Source organism: Psammomys obesus, unplaced genomic scaffold (assembly GCF_907164565.1).
Source record: "Psammomys obesus unplaced genomic scaffold, mPsaObe1.curated_primary_1811, whole genome shotgun sequence".
In the NCBI taxonomy this organism is placed as follows: Eukaryota; Metazoa; Chordata; class Mammalia; order Rodentia; family Muridae; genus Psammomys; species Psammomys obesus.
This window is the reverse complement of record NW_026585690.1, coordinates 2,471,031-2,496,119: the sequence shown is the minus strand read 5'-3', so window position 1 is coordinate 2,496,119 and position 25,089 is coordinate 2,471,031. Positions and strand designations below refer to the sequence as shown.

At 42.7% G+C, this 25,089-nt stretch overlaps 2 protein-coding genes across 4 annotated transcripts in view; both read left to right on the top strand.

Moving 5' to 3' along the window:
- Afm (afamin) overlaps window positions 1–5,903 on the top strand; it is a 27,332-nt gene extending 21,429 nt beyond the window's left edge. Inside the window, exons 12-15 of one of the 3 annotated variants that reach the window (XM_055595929.1) lie at window positions 1,109–1,332; window positions 2,276–2,408; window positions 4,866–4,922; window positions 5,772–5,793. In XM_055595929.1, coding sequence (XP_055451904.1) covers window positions 1,109–1,332; window positions 2,276–2,408; window positions 4,866–4,913 — 405 coding nt within the window. In that variant the 3' untranslated portion in view covers window positions 4,914–4,922; window positions 5,772–5,793. Of the gene's footprint in view, window positions 1–1,108; window positions 1,333–2,275; window positions 2,413–4,865; window positions 4,923–5,771 lie in introns of all 3 variants that reach the window. The other 2 variants (XM_055595936.1, XM_055595946.1) reach the window with 2 other exon arrangements.
- Window positions 5,904–10,758: 4,855 nt separating this feature from the next.
- Window positions 10,759–25,089, top strand: part of LOC129668492 (alpha-fetoprotein-like) — a 42,476-nt gene continuing 28,145 nt past the window's right edge. The window contains 8 exon segments of the mRNA XM_055596500.1: window positions 10,759–10,880; window positions 13,346–13,397; window positions 13,539–13,680; window positions 15,759–15,970; window positions 19,312–19,393; window positions 19,396–19,452; window positions 21,867–21,964; window positions 23,266–23,395. Coding sequence (XP_055452475.1) covers window positions 10,796–10,880; window positions 13,346–13,397; window positions 13,539–13,680; window positions 15,759–15,970; window positions 19,312–19,393; window positions 19,396–19,452; window positions 21,867–21,964; window positions 23,266–23,395 — 858 coding nt within the window. The 5' untranslated portion in view covers window positions 10,759–10,795.

Here is a 25,089-nt window from a genome sequence, read left to right as displayed (position 1 = left end):
CTGTTTATTATTGTTACACACACACACACACACACACACACACACACACACACACATATATGTAACTAAAACCCCTTGTGTCTGTTTAGTGTTACTTGTATGCAATGCTTTTAGGCCTGACCATTGGGTAACTAATTTGGGGACTCATTCAAGGGGAAGACAAATGCTTCCTCTCACAGCAATTGTCAGTTGCCTGTAGGTCTAGAGATGGGCCCAAGAAGATCTCCTCTTTCCACATCAGCATGGTTCTGTATTCTGCCTGATATCTCTCGTCTCTGTTTTTGAGATAATCTCCTTTTCCAGTGCTAGCTGGCCTAGCATTCACTATGTCAATCAGACTGGTCTCAAGTTGTGGTGATCCTCCTGCCTCTGCCTCTCCAGAACTGAGATTACAGACCTGGTGCTTGACTTTTCTTATTTCCTCCCTTCCAGTGTTGATTTACACAAATTGTTTTACCTTTATCTGTTGCTTGCAACATTGTCCAAGCAAAAAATATTTACTTTCTTTTTGGCTTATCGTGTGAGTCCCTGAGAATCAAGAGGGAATGTGCTGAGTCATTTTCAAGGATTCTTCAAATTATCTTCCTTCTTTTTAAATTGTCAGAGATGATTGGTTAGGGCAAATGATCTAGGAATCACAGGAAACCTTATTCACTTACTTTGTGGTTCTTACACATACTAGGTGGGATACTACTATACCACATCTCAGTGGTGTTACAGTTTTGCCTTTGTCCCCAAACGGAGATGTTAGAAGAGAAATGCTCCTTTCTTCCCAGTCTTTTAGGAATGGGGTGGAGAGTATGGGCATGGGGGTACACCCAGAAACCCATGTTATCACTTTGGAGTGGTTCTTCACAACTCTATGTACAATAGAAAATGTGTATATGACACGAGAGAATTAACCTGTAGGCATTTTATTGATGTAGGTTGAATTTTTCCTATATAGCCTTTAAATTCTTGCAACACATTTAAGCCTCACAGGTACTTGTGTTTTCCTAAGCGTGGTTGCTGGTGACCTTAGAACTAGCTATTTGTCTAATCGTATACATATTAACGTGTTCTTTGGAATTTTAAAATCATGTCCATGTTCCACTTCTCCTCGGTATAGGCGGATTTGGTTCTTGGAGAATTATGTGGAATAAATGAGAACCGAACTATCAATCCTGCTGTGGACCAGTGCTGCAAGGCAGACTTCGCTTTCAGAAGGCACTGCTTTGAGCATCTGAAAGCTGACACAACCTACGTGCTCCCCTCGGTCTCTGCACTTGTATCTGCTGTGCATGCAGACTGGTGCCAGGCTCACCAGGAGGACCTTCAGGATAAGAAAGACAGGTACAAACTCTCTCCCGGCCCCTCCCTTCTACAGCGGGAAAGCACAGCTGTCTCGGAAAATTTACCATGATGGCTCCGTACTTGGGCTGATGCAATTTGTTCTGTTCAACAAATTATGTATACTGTTTCTAGCCACAAAACAACACTGTGTATTCATTGCTATTGTTTATAAGCAAACAAAGGTTATCCACCAGGCTGTCATTCGGAAAGACGGGGCAGGCATTAGCCTGAGGGTTACTGTGCAAATGAGCTAGATTTTTTTTTTTTTTGAGAAAGAATGATACGGATATTTTGAAATATTATATTTTATTTGTGTGTGTGTGTGTGTGTGTGTGTGTGTGCCTTTGCACACCCTCGCATGAAGGCAGTGAGTGACATGTGGCACTCACACAGACACGAGTTGAGAGGTCAGAGGACAAGTTGTGGCCGTTGGTTTTCTCCTCCCATCATGTAGGTTCTGGGGATGAAACTTGGGTCAACAGGCATGGCGGCAGGCACTTTTACCTACAGAGCCTCCTCACCATCTTCATCGGTATGGATTTTTGTCTTGAGAATGAATTTCAGTGTTTTCAAACAGGAGAGATGCAAAGGGGCAGGAGTTTTATTTTCACAAATGAAGACCCGTGATTTTGAATTTAAACACCTGTCTCTACCAAGTGTAATAGAAACAGCAATTAGCTACTGAGGAAAGGAAATTGATCTTTGGATATGAATCTTGTAGAACACCTACCATGTCCAGTAGGGTCCATTTGACTACACAGTCCTCAAAGAGTCCATTCTATGAATTAGAAAGTTTCCTCAGACCCTTGCAGAAATGGACTGTTTAAACTTTTTACACTCACCACATTTGAAGCCTAGGACATGTGTTTCTATAACAAACACTTGGAAGAAGAGCTACAGAGAGGAATCCCTCACCGACTCTGTTGGGTGTATTTGAACACAGGTTTATGGTCAACCTGGTGAAGTGGATGCCAGAGATAACAGATGAGGAGCGCTTATGTTTGTTCGCAAAGTTCACAGCTGCTGGGGAGAAATGTGGCCAAGTGCAGGAGCCTGAAGCCTGTTTCAGCCCAGCGGTAGGTAGGTAGTGTTCCCACTGAGAGTCCACAGGTGTCTCTGGAACAATGAACAAGAGAGAATTCTCTTTGGGATCTTCCTCCTCTCTGCTCAGGTCCAAGAGTCCTGAGTTTGAGAACTCAGTTATCACCAAACTAAACTTTATTAGATATCCATGATAGAAGCTTTCCGGCATAAGAAAAACTGTCAAGCAAACTTGGTTCCAAACCTTGCTGTCTTTTCTGTGTCGCTTAAACAAAATTACATCCATCATCTGCGTGTGAGTGGCAGGGGTGAGCACTTTCCTGATGATGGCCAGGTCCAGCAGAGGAAAGAAGGAATCAGCAAGGGAGGAGTGAATCAGGTACACGGTCAGGGGAAGCTTGCAGCCTAGCTGACTGACAGAGTGCTTATTTATACAGAACTCTGTAGACAGGGAAAGATACATGTTGTTCCAAAATATAGAACGTATAATTTTTGTCCCTGGACATGTGTTTTAACTTCCTCTTGGTCAAAAGTTTAGCCATCATTGATAAACCATGACAGAACAGAGTTTTTTTTTTTTTTTTTTTTTTTTTTTTGCAATCATTTCTCCTCATCAATCCCACAACCCAACTTTTAACAGTCTTGCAGTTTCAAGGGCACTAGACAGAAAGAAAAATCTCCAAGCCAGTCTGGGCAGATTGCCATGTCCCAAGCAGTGTATTATCAACTTTTAATGGTCAAAGTGCCAAGTGTCATCAGGCCCAGAAAAAGTCCTCTGGCCACAGCTGCTGCAGTTATTATTCAATTTCTGGCATAATAAGTTTCTATTTTATATATTTATAAAATTTGTTTGTCTAATCTTAATATTCTTTTGTTTCTTGGTTATATGACACTACAGTGATCCAGCATGAGCTAACTTATCTAAGAAAAGGGGGGCTCTTAACTCTTCATTCTTTTATCATTTATTCATGCCATTCTTTGTCTGTTAGTATAAGCTGCTGTGTAGGGCAGGGATAGCTCCAGTCAATCTAATTTTGTTACTGTATCTTTTCTTGAGGAACATATCATATGCTACCCCCAATCTTACATGCCATGTAAGCACCTGAGCGTATAGTAGGGAGAGACTTGTAATTTGTTCTGCTGCCAACTCCTCTAGCCCACCAAATCTTGTTTACCTTTTTAAGTTTACTTTGTTCTGATTATCTTGTTCCTGAGTAAGGACAGGGGCAGATGTTCCGAGAGTGTCTTAGAGCTGGAGCCTCGTAAGGAGGCCTCTGGTGTCTATCTGTGAGCCACGACCTCCAGGGCATAAGGGCGACCTTCAAGTAGGCCAGATAAGGATATCTCCCTAAAAGCAGGAGGGGTAGTATGCTCAGGGCTTTCCTGGGGAAGCTTAGAAGCAGTGCTCTTGGGAAAAGGCATAAATGGTTCATAAGAACTTTCCCATCAGTCCACTATCCCCAAGTTGTACAAATATCAAAATCCCCCCAAGCATGCAGCTCATGGAGGGCAAGACCTAAAGCAAAGGACAGCACGGAGGTAATTGCATCGTATGACTCAGTTTTATGGCTCTAGATCTTTGTCAGGCAGCTGTGCTGGTTTTATAACTTTTGCTGTTCCCACTAGATATGGCTGTGCCAGTCATCAGTAAATCAGGATGGTAAGTGTGCTGAAGTGATGCCATTGCTCCTGACCCCTTGACTCTGATTCTCTTGTCATCTTAATGAAATGGGGTCAAGGTGACTTGCCAAGGAAGTCGCAGTCAGCTGAGAAGGGAGATGAGCAGGAAGGGTATCAGGAAGGGAAGGCTTTGAAGGTGGCTGTGTCATCTTTCTGGATCTTCCCAAGGTCACTCAGTTGACGGTACATGGGTACATGAGGGAGATGTGGGTGAGGGAGTGGGAGGGAGGGAGGGAGTGTCCCTGCTCCTCTTACTCCCGTGGCTGTGGCGTCTTTAGTGACCTGCTGTGGTGTGATTCTGGTGCCTGTGAGTGTCAGGCCCAGTGGACAGCTCGTGGAAGGCATGATGAAGCCTCCAACTTCCTTTTTCATTCTTCGTTTTCTAGCAGCTCATGGTGTAATTCACAACTACTTCACAGCTCAAACACATTCATGCACACTCACGAACATTACACACGTATTTCATTCTGCTCAAGAACCCTCTATTTTGTTGAGTGACTTAGTCTTTGGAAATACTATGATAAAATTATTAGTTTGCTAAAATGTATTTACTTTAATTAGAGGATATTAATCTCCATCTAGCATTTGTCTGAATGTGTCCTTAACAGCAGCATAAAAAGAAAGATGAATTTATTTGTTCTTCATAAAAAGACTTTCTCAAGGTTAGTTAAAATGCTCTCTCTCTCTGTGTAAGTATGTGTGCGATTTATATCTTCATTTAAAACTCAGATGAGCATGCTCCCTAAATTTAAACATGACTATCTCAAACGTTTCTTCCTATGATTTTCTTTCTTTCTTTCTTTCTCTCCCAGGGTTCAAAAATTGATAATGAAAGTCAGGCTGCTGAGAAGCAAAGATAAATACCAGAGGTAACATTTCTATCTCAATCAAATGTCCAAACTTCATGGGAATGCTCGGCCCCCGTGCCTTTTTCCTTCTTGTGTATCAAATGTCTGTTTCTGATTTGGCCCACACGCCTAGGAGCTCACAATGCCAGTGCAGGTACTCACATGTCTCTCTGGGTGCCAATCAGTGTATGAAGGGCAGGAGTGCTTCATTTGTGCATCAGGACTGTGCAGCCTCGGAATAAGCCTGAGTGACTCGTGTCTCTTACTTTAGGCGTTCTTTTGTCTGAATCAGAAAAGAGAGACAGCTGAGTCTCTAGAGAGGTAAACCTGGTGTGGTACCACATTTCTATAATCACAATACTTGGGATGCTGGGACAGGAGAATGGCTGGAAGTCCCAGGCCAGCCTAGGCTACATAATGAGTTCCAGGCCAGCCAGGAATATTTGCTATAGACTACAGACTTACCTCAAAGAGCTAAGGTGGCGGAGAGGAAGAGAAGTTCTAAATTCTCAGGGAGTACTAGACAGACTGACTACCTCCATGACCTTCTTTCCAAAGTCTTTTTTGAGAGTCTCAAAAAAAAAATTACTCTGCTGAGGCATAATCAACATATAAATGAAGAGCCTTGTAAACAAAAATATGTTTGCGGTTTCAAAAAATATTCATGAAGGATGCCCCTTTCTCTCAAGTTTACACAAGACTTGTGACACCATTTTCTAGATGGAGAGAGAGACCTGGACCCAGGAGAGGGCTGGCTTGCAACTCCATGTACAGCTCATAGGTCACACTAGTGATATCTTATTAAATACATGGTGATTGTCTGAGATCTGTTTCTTTCTCTGCATGAAATATCTTTTTTTTTCTTTCCAGCCAGTACCAGCTTACAGCCTCCTTCTCTGTTCTGAAGTTCAGTTCCTAAGAAGAATGGAATAGAAGGTTCTTCTGTAACCCTTACTTGAATCATGTTACTGCAAAAGGCAATAAAGTGAAAGTATAATGATATCTTTCAAATGATTTCCTCAACCAACCAGATCATAAAATTAATCAATTTTGGCGCGTTTAGCAAAGTGCGTGCTGCTTGTCCTAGTTTGGCTTCTGTTGCTGATAGACACCATGGCCAAAAGTGACTTGGGAAGACAAGGCTTATCTTACCTTATGGGTTAGAATCCTTCATCAAGGGAATCCAAGGCAGGAACTAATGACAGGAACCTGCCAATCCCACCCTAGTCTCCTCCCATGCCCTTTCCCCAGTCCACTGATAGGGGAGGTCCTCCTCCCCTTCCATCTGACCCTAGCCTATAAGGTCTCATCAGGACTGGCTGCATTGTCTTCCTCTGTGGCCTGGTAAGGCTGCTCCCCCATCAGGGGGAGGTGCTCAAAGAGCCAGCCACTGAGCTCATGTGAGAGACAGTCCCTGTTCCCCTTACTAGGGTACCCACTTGGAGACTGAACTGCCATGGGCTACATCTGTGCAGGAGTTCAGGTTATCTCCATGCATGGTCCTTGGTTAGAGTATCAGTCTCCGAAAAGACCCTTGGGCCCAGATTTTTTGGTTCTGTTGCTCTCTTTGTGGAGCTCCTATTCCCTCCAGGTCTTTCTATCTCCCCCTTCTTTCATAATATTCCCTGCACTCTGTCCAAAGTTTAGCTATGAGTCTCATCATCAGCTTTGATACCTGAGGGGATGAAGGAGGGGGCTACAGCTGGGATATAAAGTGAATAAACTATAATTAATAAAAAATAAATTAATTTAAAAAATGGAAATAAACTAAAACATTGACATAAAAAAAAAGACAAGAAACTGGAGGCAGGAACTGATGAAAAGACCATCGGGGATTAGTCCTTGCTGTCTTGCTTTCAGGCTCCCCTTTAGTTATGTTTCTTTTTTTTTGATTATTTTATTTTATTTTTCTTTATTAATTACACTTTACTCACTTTGTATTCCCCCCCCCCCGTGGTTCCCTCCCTCCTCCCATCCCAATCCCTCCCTTCCTCCACCCTCTGCATGCATGCTCCTCCCCAAGTCCACTGATAAAGGAGGACTTTTTTTCCTTCCTTCTGATCCTAGTCAATTAGGTCTTATCAGGAGTGGCTGCATTATCTCCTTCTGTGGCCTGGTAATGCTGCTTCCCCCTCCGGGGGAGGTAATTAAAGAGCAGGCCAATCAGTTCATGTCAGAGACAGTCCCTGTTCCTATCACAATGGAACCCACTTGGATACTGAACTGCCATGGGCTACATCTGTGCAGGGGTCTTAGGTTATCTCCATGCATAGTCCTTGGTTGGAATATCAGTCTCAGGAGAGACCCCTGTGCTCAGATTTTTTGGCTCTGTTGCTCTCCTTATAGAGTCCAGGTCCACCTGCCCAAGGACAGTACCACCTATAATGTCCTGGGTCCTCCTACACCAGTTTCCAATCCAGAAAGTGCCTAACATACATGGCCAGAGGTCCATCTGATGGTGACCATTCCTCAACTGAGCGTTCCTCTTCTCAGGTGTGTTAAGGGACCACCAAGATTAGCCATGCCACTACAATCACAAGGAATTTGATTCCCAGCACCCACACAGAAAAATGTCAGCCATGTCGATATGCACTGTCAATCGCGACCCTGGGGAGAGGACAGAGACAGAGAGACTTTCTGAGCTTCCTGGTTAGTCAACCTGTCTTAAAGAACAATGTGGACAGATCCTGGGAATGGTACCTGAGACTGACTTCTGGCCTCCATATGTTCAAGCACATAGGAGCACCTGTGCCTTCATACATATGTGTGCGTGGGCGCAGGCGTGTGCGCGCACACGCACACGCACACACACGCACACACACACACACACACACACACGCACCCATGCATGAGCGTATGCATGCAATGCACACGAACACAACTGAGCAGTCATGATCCAGTTATCTTGTTAGCATCTCTCTTACACTGCTGGACCTGCCTTACTCTCTGGAGGTCAGGACTCTGTGTATCCGTGTATGGGAACAGTGTTTCTGGGCCCCACTGTTGCCACAGAGAGAAGGAACTGGGGATCTGAAGGCATGAGCCTGTGTTAGCACACCACGGGCCCCACTCAGAGCCAGTTTCCATGGCATGTGTAAAACATGGCTCCAAGCGCTTTCTATGAATCACCCCATTTAGTTCTAACAATTTTGGAGTACATATTTTTATTCCCATTTTATTCCCATTTTGCAGGACAAACTTGTGAATGCTGCTTCTTAGGTTCATCCACGTGATGTGTATTAGAAATCTCTTGCTCAGTGATGGCAAGATGGCTCAGTGGGTAAAAACCTAATGACCTGAGTTCAATTCCTGGGCCCCAGATGGTAGAGGGAGAGAATCAACTCCCATCAATTGTTCTCTGGCCTCTATCTACAGGTACCCATACACATATGTGAACACACACAATAAAGGAATACACGTAGAGAGCCTGAAGAACATTTACAATGGCAGCAGCAGCAGGAGGGTTTTCTCTGTGTTCCACACCAGAATTCCTACTCTGCCAGAGCTGTGCAGAAGTGCCAGGAAGCAGAGCCTGGTTCTGAGTTTGGTTGTCTTGCCTTCTCTAACATAAAAGCCACAGCCAGCGCTTCATGGTGCCCACAAAGGTGATGACGCTTTAACGTGTAACCCAGGATGCCATCCACAGGGTTATCCTGGCATAGTGTTTCAAACAGACTCTCAGAATCTCACTCGTTTATTCCAAAACAGTTATTAGATCCTTGCTGTGTGGGGCATGGCAGACGAGAGAATGTGAGTCAAACGGACGTGGCTCTTGTGTCGTTCTGAAGTGGGGGAAGGTGTCAGGCCAGCAGGCAGCCAGGCTATAGTGGATGGAACAATAAGAAAAGACCCTTGCCCTTTGCCAGAGTACTGTGATGGCTGAGGCTGTGCGTGGTGGCTGGAGATAGCTCAGATTCTTACTGCTGTGTATGGCCTCAGGGTCTGTGATCCTGGGCCTCAGGGTCTGTGGTCCTATGTGTGTGTTTTGTTGTTTGGGGGTTTGTGCATGTGTGGTGGCTGGAGATACTTCAAACTCCTACTGCTATGAATTCAATGTAGGGCCTAAGAGTCTGTGTGTTTTGTTGTTTGGGTTTGTGTGTGTGTGTGTGTGTGTGTGTGTGTGTGTGTATGGTTTTTATTTTTGTATGATATGCTACCTTATTAAAAAGAAATGAACTCCATTACTGTCTTAACTTACCAAGTACATTGGCCACCGGGTGATAGCACTGAATTTATAGACACGTTCATAAAGCTTTTTTTGTTCTTTGATTATTTACCAATATGAGCATAAGAAGGGGTTTTCATTTAAACAACAGGTAAGAGATTATGAACAGGAGTGAAACAGATACAGTTGGCTAGTTTAACTCTGTGCCTAATATTGGAACTGCTTTGGGATCAAGATTCTGCTGAGGGCGGCATATGTAAAACTCAGATTCTGAAAGCTGAATTCTGAATCTGCGTCCATGAGGACTTTTGTCCCAGAGCATGTTGTCACGCCAACGGAGGGCACTGCTATGCCAGAGAGTACACACACACACACACACACACACACACACACACACACACACACACACACACACACACACGATTCAGGTGACCAGTAGGATGATAGCAGAGAAGGGGGAAGAAGGGCTATCCTAGAGCGGGAGTTGCCCTTCGCTTGGAGGAGAGGGGATTTGGAGCGAGGGAACTTCACACTTACTGTCCTGTGCTCACACAGAGCTTGCATCAGTGAGTAGAGCACCTGGACTTGACGCAGGGAGGGCTCTGCAGCACTAGAGGTGCCTGTGAGTACAATAGGCCTCACGGTGCAGTCTTGCTTACTAGCCGTGGGCAGTGATCGCGGGGGGGGGGGGGTTGTTAGGATATCCGGTCCCCGTCTTTGCCCTTTTGAACTACAATGCAGGCAAGGATTACGTTATTCGGCTTGCTGTGACGTCATCACTGGTGGGCATATCAGAGATCTTGCAAGCCCAGCACTCACTGCGGAGTCTGGGGCAAGAAGATTGAGTCTCAAGACCAATTGGTAGAGAGGGAGACCCCGTCTCCAGCAGGCCAGCCAGCAAAACCACGAATCACCATTTTCTTCTGTATCTGGAGACCCTCCTTTTGCTTAATCTCAAAGGCCAGCCTAAAAGGTTGTTTTAAAATTGTTTGCTTTCTAGTAAAATGCATAAAATGAGTTACACCATAAATCTCATTCCTTGGCCACTGTTTAAATAATCCTCACCACTTACGTTAACTGTGGTCCCAATTCTACCCTGAAGACTTAGTAACTTTTTGCATTTTCAAGAATCTCTTACGAATACTCAAATATCTATGATAGGAGGGCTCTTCTGGAGGCTTCAATTTAGCTGAGCTGGGGGGTGGGGCACAGGATGTCTGAATGGAGTGGCTGTCTGATGTTTTTATTCAAGGCATTGGTTCTGGTGTAACAGTTCCTTTTCTGATTAACCCAGGAGAGGGAGAACAAGATCTTAAAGGAAACAGGGTCTTGAAAATAGGCCTAGCACTGACTTCTGATTGCTGACCACTTGTCGGGCTGAGGGCAGCACATGTTCGCTTTCTCTTTGCCTCTTTAGAACTTTGCACATGTAAACAAGCTTTTCTATGAAACGAGATATTGTAGACTGGCATTTACCAAACATGTTGATCAATTGTTTTTACAAGGCCTGTGTGTTGTAATCTTGAGCAAATCATTGGTTGACATTGCCTGTACTCATTAATAAATACCAATATTTCTTCATTGTCCTGAATTTCTTCAACTTTATGTGACTCCGTGGGAGCCTGAAGGAAAAGAAAAATTCACGAGAAAAGTTAATGGTTAACCATAATTGCTTGAAAAGACTACCAAATCTTCATTTCTCTTGAATGGTGGAAATTCATCTGAAACAATGGAGATTGTTAAAACTCTCTCTCTTATTGTTTTTTTCAGCTACATTAAATGTGAGTCTCTCCAAACAAGTTTGCTACGTGCAGGTAGGAAATCCCAGGGTCAGCCTGTGTAGCCTCTGTGTAAGGATATGATGAGTAACCAAGATCATTACTGGCATGTGCCCAGAAAGGCTTATCTTTCTCGGTGGTCATCACTATCAAAAGAGTCACGGAAAGTTGCTGGACACTAGTGTGTGCCATGACTAGAGAAAGAGGGCTGATCCATTGAGGCCACTCTTCTGGGACTATCTCATTTTAGCTTTTGGTCGTTGTTGTTGTTTGTCCCCATTCTACAGGAGAGGATGCTACCCTTAAGCCACTGTTTGAATTTGGCTAAGTGGTTTAAACAGAGCAAAAATGCGAATGACTGCAGGAATAAATAGAATAAAAGCTACATTGTTTCATGCCGTTATCACCAGGCAGCACTTTATATAGGTTCTCATTTAATATTGTGTATGTGTGTGTGATGTGTTCCTGGGCAATATGTGTTTGTGTACACATGCATACGTGTGCTTACATGTACACATGTATGTATAGGCTGGAGGTTGACACTGGCTGTCTTTCTCAATTGATGTTCAACCTTAACTTTCTTGAGTCGGGGTCTCCTATTGAATGTGGAGCTCACTGATTGGCTAGAATGTCTGGCCAGTGAGCTCCAGGGATCCTCCTGCCCAGCAATAGGATGACTGATGCAAGCCAATGTGCTGGACCCCTAAGGTAGATTCTTGGGATCCAAACTCACATCCTTATGGTTGTACAGCAAGCATGGTGTTCACCGAGTCACCTTCCCAGCCCCTCATCTAATCTTTGTACCCACCCAAAGCACTCAAACTTATACTTCATCCATAAATGCAAAGAGGTTATTTTCGTCCTATCTTTTATAAGTAGAAGTTCAAATCTGAAGAGCTGCCTTTAAAGCCTTTGTTTTGTGTAGCAATAGTAAGAATGAATGATCGTTTACTTACTTCACAGGAAGCTGCTTGTTTCTTTAGAAACCATTAGTGTGAGGAGGAAGACATAACTCCATGGAGAAGTGTATATCTATGCGGTGAGTGGGTGACAAAGATGGAAATGATGAGCAATACAAACTGTGGGACACACTTTCTTTGCCAAATTAAGCAAACTTGTCAGTGTTGGGGATTATATTCCCAACTGCTGACATTTACTCCTGGATGTGCTAATAGCTTCTGACGAAGGAATAAAAGAGTTTTTGTTTTGTTGTTCTGTGTTTGTTTGTTTTGAGACAGAGTCCCCCTCTGTCCTAGCCCCTGCTGTCCTGGAAATCTTTGTTAGACCAGGCTGGCCGTGAACTCACAAATATCTGCCCGCCTCTGCCTCACTGGTGCTGGGATTAAAGGCATGTGCCAGCACTGCCCGGCAGAATAAAACAGTTTAACCAAATCACTTGAGTTTAAATAATTTAGAACATTGTGTCTCTGTGTGCAAGTGTAGGCCTGAGGGCAATCAATCTTGTGTGTATGCTTCAGATGCCATCCATCCTGATTTTTAAAAAAAATATGTATTTTTGAGATCATAATCCAACTGCATCATTTTCTTCTTGCCTTTCTTCCCTCCAAATCCTCCTATGTTCTTCAAATTCATGGCTTTTTTCCCCTATAATTGTTGGTGGTGGTGGTTGACATATGACATTAGATAACCAATTCTCGTGGTCTTCCTTAGCTGCCTGTAGTTGTCTATCTAGGGTCAAGGCCTCATGAGCTTCCCACTCTCGTGTTAAAATGTGTACTGGTGTCCTCTTGTTTCATGTGGGTTTTGATTGGCTTAGAGCTTGCCAAGCTGTGTAGGCCAGCTGGTTGGTGGTCCCAGGGACCCACTCGCCTCTGCCTCATCAGAGGGATGACAGGCCTGCACCACCATGCCTAGCTCTTTTTTCAAGTGTCTGTTGGTTGAACTTGGTTGAACTTGGTTCTTTATGCTTAGAAGGCAAGAAGTTTGAATGCAACTACATGCTATTCACTTGTAAACAGTGAAAGAGTTCAGCTATGTTTGATTATTAAAAAAAAATTCACAGCAAATAGCTTAAGCTCAAAAGAAGATATAGAGTGCTAAAGCGTTCTTGTCATTACCGATAATGAAAATAAATCTGGAAAATTGTGATTAAAAGAAGTGCAGATTGTAGAATTTAAAGGAGGTTTTCAAGCTGGGAAGTGTTTTAGTCCATCTGAGCTGCTGTGCAAAATAGCACAAGATGGGAGAATTTTAAACAGCAGAAGTTTAGGTATCACAGTATCTGAGGCTGAAAAGCCCAAGCCCAAGATGCCAGCAGATTTATTATTTCTGCCCAGTGATAGCTTTTTGCTATGCGTGCATGTGATAGAAAGGATGAATGAGCTCCCCTAGCCTCTTTTATAAGGATGCTAATTCCATGGATAAAGGTCCCACCTGATGACTATTACAAACTCCTGTCCTAGGTTAGTATTTCAACACATGGAAGCCAGGGGCCCAAAAGTGTTCAAATCATGGCAATGAACAAACCCTTTTCTTCCCAGCCAGGCAGCATGTTAACCACCAGGATCACCTAGAAGAGAACTTAGGAGTCGCGTGAGTTTGGATATCAGTATTCTCTGTTTGAAATTTGAGAAGAAGTTACTTTGGGAGAGTAGGGTGATGATGATCTGACAAAGAAGGAAGGGGAAGGGGGCAAAGTCACCGCACATTTGATACTCAGCTCTTACGTTTCAGTGCGAGCATCATGGTCGCTCAGTTTCTTCAGGATGCAGCTTATGGAGAAGTCCAAACCTTAGCTAAAGGCCTGCTGGATCTTGCTGAAAAGTGTAAGAGTCCAAGGCCACATGAATCGCCTACAGAGTGTGCTCATCAGTTGGTAGGTGGAGCATAAGCTGTTTCGTTTTGTTTTGTTTTGTTTTTTCCTCCTAAGCTAGATGATAAACCAAAGATACCGCTATAAACAGGATTGGTTGAATAATTAGGCAGGACACTGGAAAGCAAGAATATGCATGTGAATCACATGCCAGGTATAAGCTTTGTAGCTTCGGAACCTACATTTAACCAAGTTCTCTCTGGGAGCCTAGGTTTGGAGGGCCAGGCCTTCAAGAGAGTGAGTCACAGCCCGGAAGAGCAGTGAGCTTATTTGTGTTGATTTCTCTGGCTGAGTCACCAAAATGCTGGGGTCTGACATCTCCACACAAAAGACTTTGGGAAATTGATTTAAAATTAAAAGTAAGAGAAATTTCTTTAAGAATAAGAAATAGAAACAAGTATTTTTTACAGATTTCTTTCCCAGTCAGTAGAAAATGAGGAGCATTATCAGTGCTTCGTTACAAAATATTTGTCTTGTGACCAGCAATTTCAGTAAAATAGGAATTTTTTGGGGAAAAATATTTTAGTTTTTGAATTGTGGGGGGCGGGGGTTGTATGCATGTGTGTGTGAGACACACGTGGGTGTCAGAGGACAACTTGTGGAAACTATTTCTCTCCTTTGACTGTGTGGGTCCCAAGGCTTGAACTCAGGCCGTCAGATTTGGCAGCAAGTGCCTCTAGCCACTGAGCCATCTCATGCCCCCTTCCTGGGAAATCCTCGGTCAACACTAACATTCTCTTAGAACAGAGTCTCAGGATCAAGTATTTTCATGCTAAATAATGTAACATATAAACGAGGAGTGACTTTTCTCCTTTACTCGTGGAGTTGTTTTGCTTCATCTCTTGGGGCTAATGCCTGTGTATTGTGTACTAGACTCTGGATAATGAAGGCATGTCCTCAGTCTACATTTTAAATGGAGGCTCTTCTGGTGGCTATGCTTATCTTAGAATGATGCCTTTTTAATTTCCATTTCAAAAGATGACTTTTTTTCTGAATTTATTAATTTTTTTTTCAAATGTGAAATGCACATGCCAGTTGAGGTTTACCAAACCCCACACGCTTACTGCCACCTAAAAAACATTTGAAAACACTGAAATCATTACACTTCCAGTTGGAGAGCTGACAACGAACATACACTGGCTCAAAGTTCAGTTCTTAAAATACGTTCCCATGGAAACAAAACGAAAAGTGAGGAGGAAATAAAGCAAATTAGTAGCTTTTTTTGGTGGATAGTTCTCATTAAAAATATCTTGCCCTGGGTATTCTGAATTATATCTAGTTACCTTTCAAAAGCCTTCCGACTGCTTGACAATGAATCACTTTCAGAGGAGAAGGGAAATGGTAAATTCTCTGTGGTCAGAGTGAGTTTAGGTTTAAAAACCAAAGAGAGGCTGGGAAGATGGTTCCGTAAAGGCACTTGCTGCTAATCCCGACAGCCTAACTTTGATACCAGGAACCCCATAAGGTGGAAGGAGAAAATCTGCCCCCTCGAGCAGTCCTCCATCCTCTATAACTGCTCCAAGGCACACACCCCTCACCATACGTAATAGGTAAATGGTGGTAAAAACAAATGAATATCTACTGATTTTTACTTAAAAGTTATGTCTAGGAGGCGACACGGTAGTTCAGTCTCTGAGGTACTTGTACATGTATGAAGACCTGAGTTCAGATCCTAGTAGCTATGTCAATCCAGGCACGGCTGTGCATTTTCAGAACACCAGCAGCAGGGACCCGAGACAGGTACATCCCTGGAGTGTGCTGGTCAGTCAGTGCAATGATCAAGATTCAGTGAATTGGCCTTTGCCTCTCAACATGCACGTCCATACACTTGTATGCACACATGTAAGTGTGTGAACACATATGTACATGTGTACACAGAATAAACAAAAAACAAAATAAGTTAAAATATATACATACACACAGAATGAATAATCAAACTTAAAATCTCTGTGTGCAGAGATTACTGGAGTCAAAGCTCAGTGTCACACACTGAGTTTAAACGTTCCCGTGGTGAGGGATGCTGGTCTCCTACACTTCCGGTCTCTTACAGTTCCCCTGTATGTCACCCTTTCCTCCAACAGACGGCCACCTTCCTTACACATATTTGCAGCAACCAAGGGCTAGTGGACAACCACGTTCTCACTGACTGTTGTAAGGTGAAAAATACAGCACGACTCAAGTGCTTTCTGTCCTACAAGAAGGATGATGCAGACAGCAGCGACACACCCCTGAGTCCAAGGCCTGAGCTGGCCTGTGAGATGGCTGAGGAGAATAACGTGTCCCTGAAGGCGAGGTAAGCCACTTCTCCCAACTGTTGGAGAATGAAGCAAGCTCATAGGGAAAGGAAAATGGTACATTCTCTGTGGCCAACAACTGGCACGTGTGAATTTAGATTTAAAAATCTAGGAGGGGCTGGAAAGACAGCTCAGTAAAGGTCCTTGCTGCTGGCCCTGACTTGATACCAGGAACCCATTTTAAGAAGAATATTTTCCAGTTTTTAAGACAGACCCTTTTTTCATTTACCGTTCTCTGAAAGCAATGTTTTATTCTATGGAAGTAAAATGGAACTTGAGCTATATGATACATTTGTTTTTCTTCTGAAGAGGATGGCCATTAATGCCCCGTTGGGTCTATGAGGACTGGCAATGTCTGCTGTGGATGATTAGAAATGACCAGGCCCTGTAAGGGCTCACCTCCCTGATTAGAGAGAGCAGCAGGAAACAGTATTTACGGTGCTGTGCTGAGATACAAATGTTAGTACTAAACAGATGCTGGGGTTAACACAGCATCGCAACATGGAGGAAGGCAAATAAGAGGGCTTGTGACTAGGAACCCAACAGCCAACCTGACTAGAGAAGGGGAAGGACAAGACTTGGTGAAGACGGGAAAGCCACTCTAGTTGGGCTCCAGCTGGCTCCCGTGAAACCCGTTTGCCCTCTGTGAAGAACAAGAGCAAGGAAGGCACCCTTTCTTTTCCAGTAGTGAACGGCTTAGCATCATGGGTAGCGGCACTTTGTATATGTTTTGCACCTGAAGCATCAGATAGTAACAGATTAAACTGGAGGTAAGAATGCCTCTGAAGGAGGCTGCCATCTGTTCCAGAGGGGCGGGGGAGATCATCCCAGGCCACCCCAGGGATGGCCCAAAGGGAGGAGAAACGAGTCCAGATTCCAGGCCGTCCTTTGCTTGTGCTATTTGGCATAGTTCACCTTGCCCTGTGGAGGCTTGCTTGTCTTCTGCATCCTTGCCTGCTGGATTATTGGTCCAGTGCCACTGGGTGAGTTCTTGTTCTTTGGAAACATAAGAATCAAGATTGCCTCAGTGCTTGGGATAGGAAGGGATTGAAAATGTGGCATCTCTGTCTCTTCGTGTACAACAGAGGGTGCAGAGGGCTAGGCTGACCTAGGAAAGCCATGAAAAGCAGAGATCACTGGAGAGAGAGGCCAGTAACAGGCCCCAGTCCTGGGGAGCTGTCCCTCAGACATGACACCTGAGAGGTGCGCTATGGGGTCTGTCATTTGAGCCAAGAAACGAACAATAATTGTAGATTAAACAAGGTTGAGTCTTCAGCTAAAGACAACAGACCGTGTAATCCCAGAGTGAGAGATAGTACTATGGTATTACCAAGACGGTTGTCTGGAATCCTAATTAGCATGGAGCTGCATCTGTTCAGTCAGGTGCTAATGAGGAGTTAGGGTTTAGGGCCAGGAAAGGACAAGGGAACAGAAGACTCCTGTGGCTCCCATGGAGTGCGGCTGTGGCTATATTACTTGAGTCAGGCACTGAAATGAGGAATCCAGCTGCTGGACCCAGAGCCTGGGAGCTCAGTGGTGATCTGATGGTAGATTTTACCCATGTTAGTCTAAGTAAACGAGGAGACTAGATAACAGTGAGGCGAGTAATCCAAACCTCTTTAATTCACCCTTCCAGGGGGCAGAAACGCCCTCAGAGATTTCTGCAGCTTCGTGAAAGAACCATGTGCCCTCAGACAGTTAGAAGAGACTAAGGGATCACGTATCAGGCACATTCCGAAATGCGTGGCATTAAGAGGCAAAATATGAATATGGCTACTCTCATGTATTAAAGAGCTGTTGCTTACACAAGCTTCAGGCAACCCTAATGCATCCCCTCAACAGATAAGAAGCACAGCCAGTACAGTGAAGGTCACGGTCAGGGACTTGGGTCACCTGGACACCTAGCTCCCAAACAGAGCTGTTACTCCTTGCTGAAGGGTCTCTTCTTGGAGGCCTCCTGGCCAGGACTCTCAGCAGAGGCCTTCCTGCTCTCAGTCTCATTAGCTCTTTTCCGCCATTGCTCCGGCGTCATGAAACTCTAGGAGCTTTTCCCAGGGCTCCTTGAGGACTGGGAAGATTCAATATATATGGCAATTCCTTTTTTAATAAAAAGTCATTGTGTACAAACACGTACGTGTGTGTGCGTGCGTGCGTGCGTGCGTGTGTGTGTGTGTGGGGGGGGTCAAGGGACAACTTTGTGGTGCTATTTCTCTTCCCCTCCCCTCACATGTGTTTCAGGTATCGTATCAAATTCTAGTCACTAGGTAGCATGGTGAATCTCTCTACCCAAATGAGCCATCTTGTTGATCCCTAGGTTGATGGCTGTGATCCCCACCTGGCCTGATCATCGGGGGAGACAATGAAACAGAAGACCTGGCAGTCTTTCTTTATCTCTCCCCTTCTGTGACCCTAGTAAATAGTTAACTATAGTGTGCCTGTGCCTTTCATGCTGGCTTCCAGCCCTACTTGGATACTTTGACATCTGGCAGCTCAGTTTTTCCCAGCTCAGCTCAAAATCCTGACCACTCTTATATGATGAGTAACTGAATCTCAGATGCCTCTGCTTTGGATTACACCCTCAAGAACATGTGTTTAAAGAAAGAGGATTGAGAGTCTCTCAGAGGAATAAGTGGTCAAGCCTAGAAGTGAGGCATAGCATGTCCATTCAGATTTTATTGATAAAAGCTGCCGACTTTACTACAAGGGCTGGAAATTCAGTGTTCCGAAATACATGGGAAAAGGAAATGGATTTGTGTGAATGTACAAGTTTTGGTGTATGGTGTTGACTTTCGTTGAATGCATATTCATGTATGCGTGAGTCTGTTTTTGAGGAAAAAAAAGTTCCACAGACTAGTGTGAGGAAACACAATTTCAGGGAATTTAGTAACAAGTAAAAATACTGAATGGCAGGTGTTAAAAGACAATGACATTGACTGCAAAAGTCTAGAAAGGGCTTCTGGATGACCTTGAGAGATTACTGACCACCAAGAATACTTGTAAAGCCAATTCCTGAACCAGATGAATAATCGTGCATTATAGTGCAGCTTAAACTACTCAACTTCCTATCTCTCCATCTCTCTGAGAAAGTGGGGAGATTAAATTTCTGATTATGTTTTCCCCACTTGTCGCAGTCACTTCATGGGCACCCAGGGAATGATTCTGGTGATTTGTTCACAGCCAACATTTGATGCTTTTAGGCAAAGTTCCACCAACTCTCAATCACCAGAATTTTCAGAAGTTTCATATAGACACAAAATGCATAAACGCTGTGTGTTAGGAATGACATTGCCATATGTGCCTGAATGCCAAACCATACAACGTTGCAATTGTCATCTTACAGGTACAGCTATGAAACTTCTAGAAGACATCCATTCTTATATGGACCCACTATTTTGACCATGTCTTCTTGCTAAGAAGACCATGTCTTCTTGTTCAGTCATGTTGTCAAGACGAAAATAAAACAGAGTGCCTGCAGACAAAGGTATTGTATACATTGCTCAGTTGTCATTTAAGGCTTTCCTGTGGAAATTGGATTGTAGACCAAGAGCATAACATCAACTCACAGCATGTCAGAGATGCAGAATCCAAAGCTCTTCTCCAGACCTAATAAACAGAGTTAATTTTAAAAAGAAACAGATCTAAGTCTTGAAATGCGACAGGTTTTTTTTTTTGGATGAAATATTTTTAATATATTTTTTAATTTATTACAATTTATTCACTTTGTATCCCAGCAGTAGCCCCTATCCTCATCCCTAATCAATCCTACCCTTCTTTCCTCCTTCATCTCCTCCCATGTCCATTCCCCAGTCCACTGATAGGGGAGGTCCTCCTCCCCTTCCATCTGACCCTAGCCTATAAGGTCTCATCAGGATTGGCTGCATTTTCTTCCTCTGTTGCCTGGCAAGGCTGCCCCGACCTCAGGGAGGAGGTGATCAAAGAGCCAGCCACTGAGTTCATGTCAGAGACAGCCCCTGTTCCCCTTACTAAGGAGCCCATTGACAATTTTGAAAATAAACGTTTAAGCACAGGCACTGTTGATACATAACAGAAAAACCCATATTTTGGAGGTATAAAACAATGTTAATTTTTTTATTGCCATTAACATTGTGATCAAGAATTCAGGGAGTAATTCCCTTGGGCGTTTTTGGCTCTTGACCTTTTGTATAGCTGTAATCAGATAACACCTGGATCTGGGAATCAGGAGGCGTTGGATTTTCTGATCACTAGTGCACCCTCTCTTCTTCTCTGTGTGCACAACCTCAAGTGTGTTCATGTAGTATTTTTGCTAGGGTTACATTGGGCTGTTTCATAGCATGGTGCCCAGAGGGCAAAAGCTTTGGAAAAGAGTTTTCTAGTGGACAAAAAGGAGGCTGGATGGCCATTTGTAATGCAGCCTCAGAAATCATTTCTACCACATCTTCCTGTTTGAAACATTGTAAGACCTCACCATTGGAATGGGCCATTATATAGACTTTACTTCTTGATGGGATAATGATGATCAGTCTATTCTCAGAAAACCATGGGGCAGGAGATGTTTTAGCCTTTTGGCCCTTGTTGGATACATGCAAACTAGTGATTAGTTTTAGGATTAAAAAGTTTGTGTGCGTGTGCTCATTAAAGGCTCTAAACATAGAAACATTCTAAATATTAACAGAGCCATGTTAGGGCCACAGGTGTGTGGGGTTCCCCATTGGCGGGGAGAGAAGAACTTCAGGCTGTTTTTCTACATGCTGTGCTGAAAACTAATGGTAGTTTGATAATCACTAAAACAAATAACTCAAGACCAACTATGGCTGGTTTTGTCTTGATGTCTTCATTGTTCACAGTAAGAAACCATCTCATTTCCTCTAAAATTCGTAGAATTTTATCTCTTTCTTCTACCTAGCTCTCCTTGTATATTAAAAAAAAGAAAACCAAACAAACAAACAAACAAACAAACAAAAAAAACAAAAAGCAAGTGTATCTGAAGAGATTCTGCGTGGGCTAAAAACTCCGTGTTTGAAACTATCTTCACTGAAGCTATTTCTTTATATTTCTGACCTACCTATTATTATCCTGGTGGATTCTGGTTCCTTTAGAAGCCAATTCTCAGTTCCTAAGCAAGGCCTTCACTTCTCTTTCCTCTTGGTTTCATTTTAATTAAAGCCTGGAAGTCCGTGGTTATTTACTGAACTGTTTCGTTGTTTAGCACTTCAAAATAAAATACAAATATGTTTGCCTATTTTCCTGAGGGTCTCTGAGACTTCACCATGCTCTGATCACAGGCACAATTGGTATACGATATAATCGACAGAACAAGAGCCACTTGGAACGGACATCACAGTGACACTGCACACACCACAATGGGGAAACCTGTTAGCTGGTTTTACTGCATCTGCTCATGGTCAACACCGTAGGTGTGTGCTGCACATTTAGGAAAATTTTCCAGTGAAGAAACCAAATGTGAAGGAAACATTGTGACCCATACGCTACACTTTAAAGTAGAAACTTAAGATTAAAGAAAACAAACCTTTGGAGGTGAAGAAGTTAACATGCAGAATCGAAGCTTCTATCACAGCTAAGCAGTTTGCTACACTTCCAAGATAAAATGGTTAATGACTTCCATAAAAGAAAAGGGAGGCGACAAGGCAGTTTTTGAGTCTCTTCTGGTGGCTCTCTAGACACTAGTTTGCTTATGAAGGTTTAAGACAATTGATCTCGTGGGAAGTCAGGTGTTGTTTTTGCAAAAGTCTTGTCATGTTATTTCTCTGCGGTATTCCCTCTTAAGTCAGTAGGCTGAAGACTTTCTAATGTTGAGAACGTACATGATTTTTGGTTTTCTATCTTTTCCTAATGATGTTATTAACATCTTCTGTTACTAACACATTTCTTTAACAAGCTGTTTTCTGTTTTCAGTTGGAACCCATCAGAAAATATATTAGAGGAATATCTGTGAGACATCATCATTTATGTGAAATCGGGATCAAATTCAATGACAAAGTAGCCAGAGCAGTGTAAGTGTTCTATGTGAATTCGTGTGCTTTGTTTCTGGTAGGTTAGATGTTTTGACTAACTACTTTGAAAAGCCATTTACCCATTATTTAACAGTGTTTGCCAATATATGTCTGGAATCCTTCTCTATATCTATGCAGCTTATTTGTTTAAAAATGGCATGAGAGCTGTGTATGAAATCACAGTCCTCAACTGTACCCATTATATCCTTCATTAGTTTATTTCATCAGCTCAAACCCCTCAATTAATGATAGATTTGGGGCACTAAGATGCAAGGACATAGGGATGGAGATGAAACGTAGATACTGTTCTTGCAGAGGACCCAATTTAGGTTTCTAGTAGTCATACTGAATGATTCACAATCAATCAGCTGTAACTCAGCTCTGGGGAACCTGCTGCCCTCTTCTGGACTCCTTGGGCACCTACACTCACACATGCATATTCTCATAAATAGGCACACACATCCAAATCATTACAAATATAAGTAAAACTTAGAAAAAATATGCAGAGACTTGGCTGGGCATGATAGCATATCGCCTATGCTATCATGAGTGCTAGATGCAGGAACATCAGGAGTTCAAGGTCATCTTGAGCTACGTAGTATGTTCAAGGCCAGCTGGGATTATAGAGGGTAATTATAATAATAACAACAGTAATAAATAAATAAATATGCAGAGACTAACTGAATCTTTATAGTAAAGAGTAGAGGAAAAAAACCTCTTTTTTTTCAATTAAAACAAAGGGATGGAGAAGGTCCTAATGAATCCTTTCCAGCTTGAACTCATGTATTTTTTTTTTTAAATCACCATTTGTCCCAGTGAGTGACATCACTGGGCTTCCTGGAGAGCAGGGATATTTTATTTTTGGAGAAACTCCTAGGACTTGACAATAGGCACAGATAAGCCCCATGCTTCATTCATTTTTCTGTGTGATGAGATTAATGTTGGAAAGAGGCTGTCATATTTCCAAGGCTATCAAGTTTACATTTCAATGTCTCTGCAACTCAACATCTTTAAATGATGAAAAGCACTGTATTTGACGTTATTGAGATTTGATCTTTGTATGGGTATGCATGATCACAAAAGAAGTTAATTTTTTTTTTAATACTTGCTAATGTCTTTAGACACCTTTGGTTCCTTGAAGTAGAAATTCAAAATATGGAAGAAAGGAAAGGAGGAAATTATTTAATTATATTATAATCTCAAAAATAAAATAATTATATTATTAAAATAAAATGAAAGAAACAAAATACTATGCTCATTCTAAAATGATACTGTTTAAATGTACTTAATTTTCTTTACAGAGAATTGACTCTGCTCACTAAAAAGCAACCTAAAGCTAATTTTTTTGAAATTGCCAAATTGACCACAGATATTAAAAACCTGCATGAGACCTGTTGTGAAGGAAACACAATAGTGTGTGTACTGGGGAGGGTAAGGCAGCTCTTCTTTCTTTGTATTTTTTTTTAATGAATTAGGTTTATTATTTGACAATTTTATATATATGCAATTCATACTAGTTGCTCTTATCCTCTCTCACATTAGCTTTACAAAATTTAAAATTTGTAAGCGATGACACAGCAGTAAATAACAAAACTAGAAAAGTAATTTGGAAGAGAGCTGTTGGCCAATTCTAAGCTCTAGGGTTGCCGGCTTGCCAAAGACAGTGTTTATATACATATGTCCAAAGAGTTTTCGTTACGCACCAGGGAGGTTTTGTTTATTTGCGTATACTGAGGATGGGTTCTGAACATCAATACGTAGGTACTACGTTCTTACCTTTGGATGATCATTTGATTTCTATCTTTTGTCTTATTCACCGATGGATTTTTTTTAAGTGAAAGCACTTTTCATACAAGTGTGAGGACTGGTGTTCGGGCCCTGAGACCTCCTGTAAAGCTGAATGTGGTGGTGCTCGCCTGTGGTCCTAGTGTGCCCTAGTGTGGAAAGGGAACTGGAGGCAGGAGACTTCCCACAAGTTCTCCTGTTAGTCCTGTGTAGAAGAATGTTAATTCGGAACATGGCTGTTCTGGCAGGATATCACATCCAAACATCTTCTAGGTCTGTGTGATCCGGCTGGAATAGTTATGGCTTTAATCCATGACACATGAGTTCAAGGCCAGTTATAGAACTGTTATAGAAGGCCTGTTATAGAACAAGTTTCAGGCAAAGAAAAGCTTAGGTCCAGGTGTGGTGGTACATGCCTTTAATTCCAAACAATGAAGGTAAAGTTAGTTTGTAGAAGAATGCTCCCATGTTTGGAAGTGATGTCTTATTGGGTGGCAGAAAAAAAGTGACAATTCAGAGAAAGACATGGGATTCTGGGTGTACCCCATACCCATTCTCTCCACCCCATTCCTAAAAGACTGGGAAGAAAGGAGCATTTCTCTTCTAAAGTCCCCATCTGGGGACAAAGGCAAAACTGTAACACCACTGGGATGTGGTATAGTAGTATCCCACCTAGCACGTGTAAAAACCACAAAGTAAGTGAATAAGGTTTCCTGTGATTCCTAGATCATTTGCCCTAACCAATCATCTCTGACAATTTAAAAAGAAGGAAGGTAATTTGAAGAATCCTTGAAAATGACTCAGCACATTCCCTCTTGATTCTCAGGGACTCACACGATAAGCCAAAAAGAAAGTAAATATTTTTTGCTTGGACAATGTTGCAAGCAACAGATAAAGGTAAAACAATTTGTGTAAATCAACACTGGAAGGGAGGAAATAAGAAAAGTCAAGCACCAGGTCTGTAATCCCAGTTCTGGAGAGGCAGAGGCAGGAGGATCACCACAACTTGAGACCAGTCTGATTGACATAGTGAATGCTAGGCCAGCTAGCACTGGAAAAGGAGATTATCTCAAAAACAGAGACGGGAGAGATCAGGCAGAATACTGAACCATGCTGATGTGGAAAGAGGAGATCTTCTTGGGCCCATCTCTAGACCTACAGGCAACTGACAATTGCTGTGAGAGGAAGCATTTGTCTTCCCCTTGGATGAGCCCACAAATTAGTTACCCAATGGTCAGGCCTAAAAGCATTGCATACAAGTAACACTAAACAGACACAAGGGGTTTTAGTTACGTGTGTGTGTGTGTGTGTGTGTGTGTGTGTGTAACAATAATAAACAG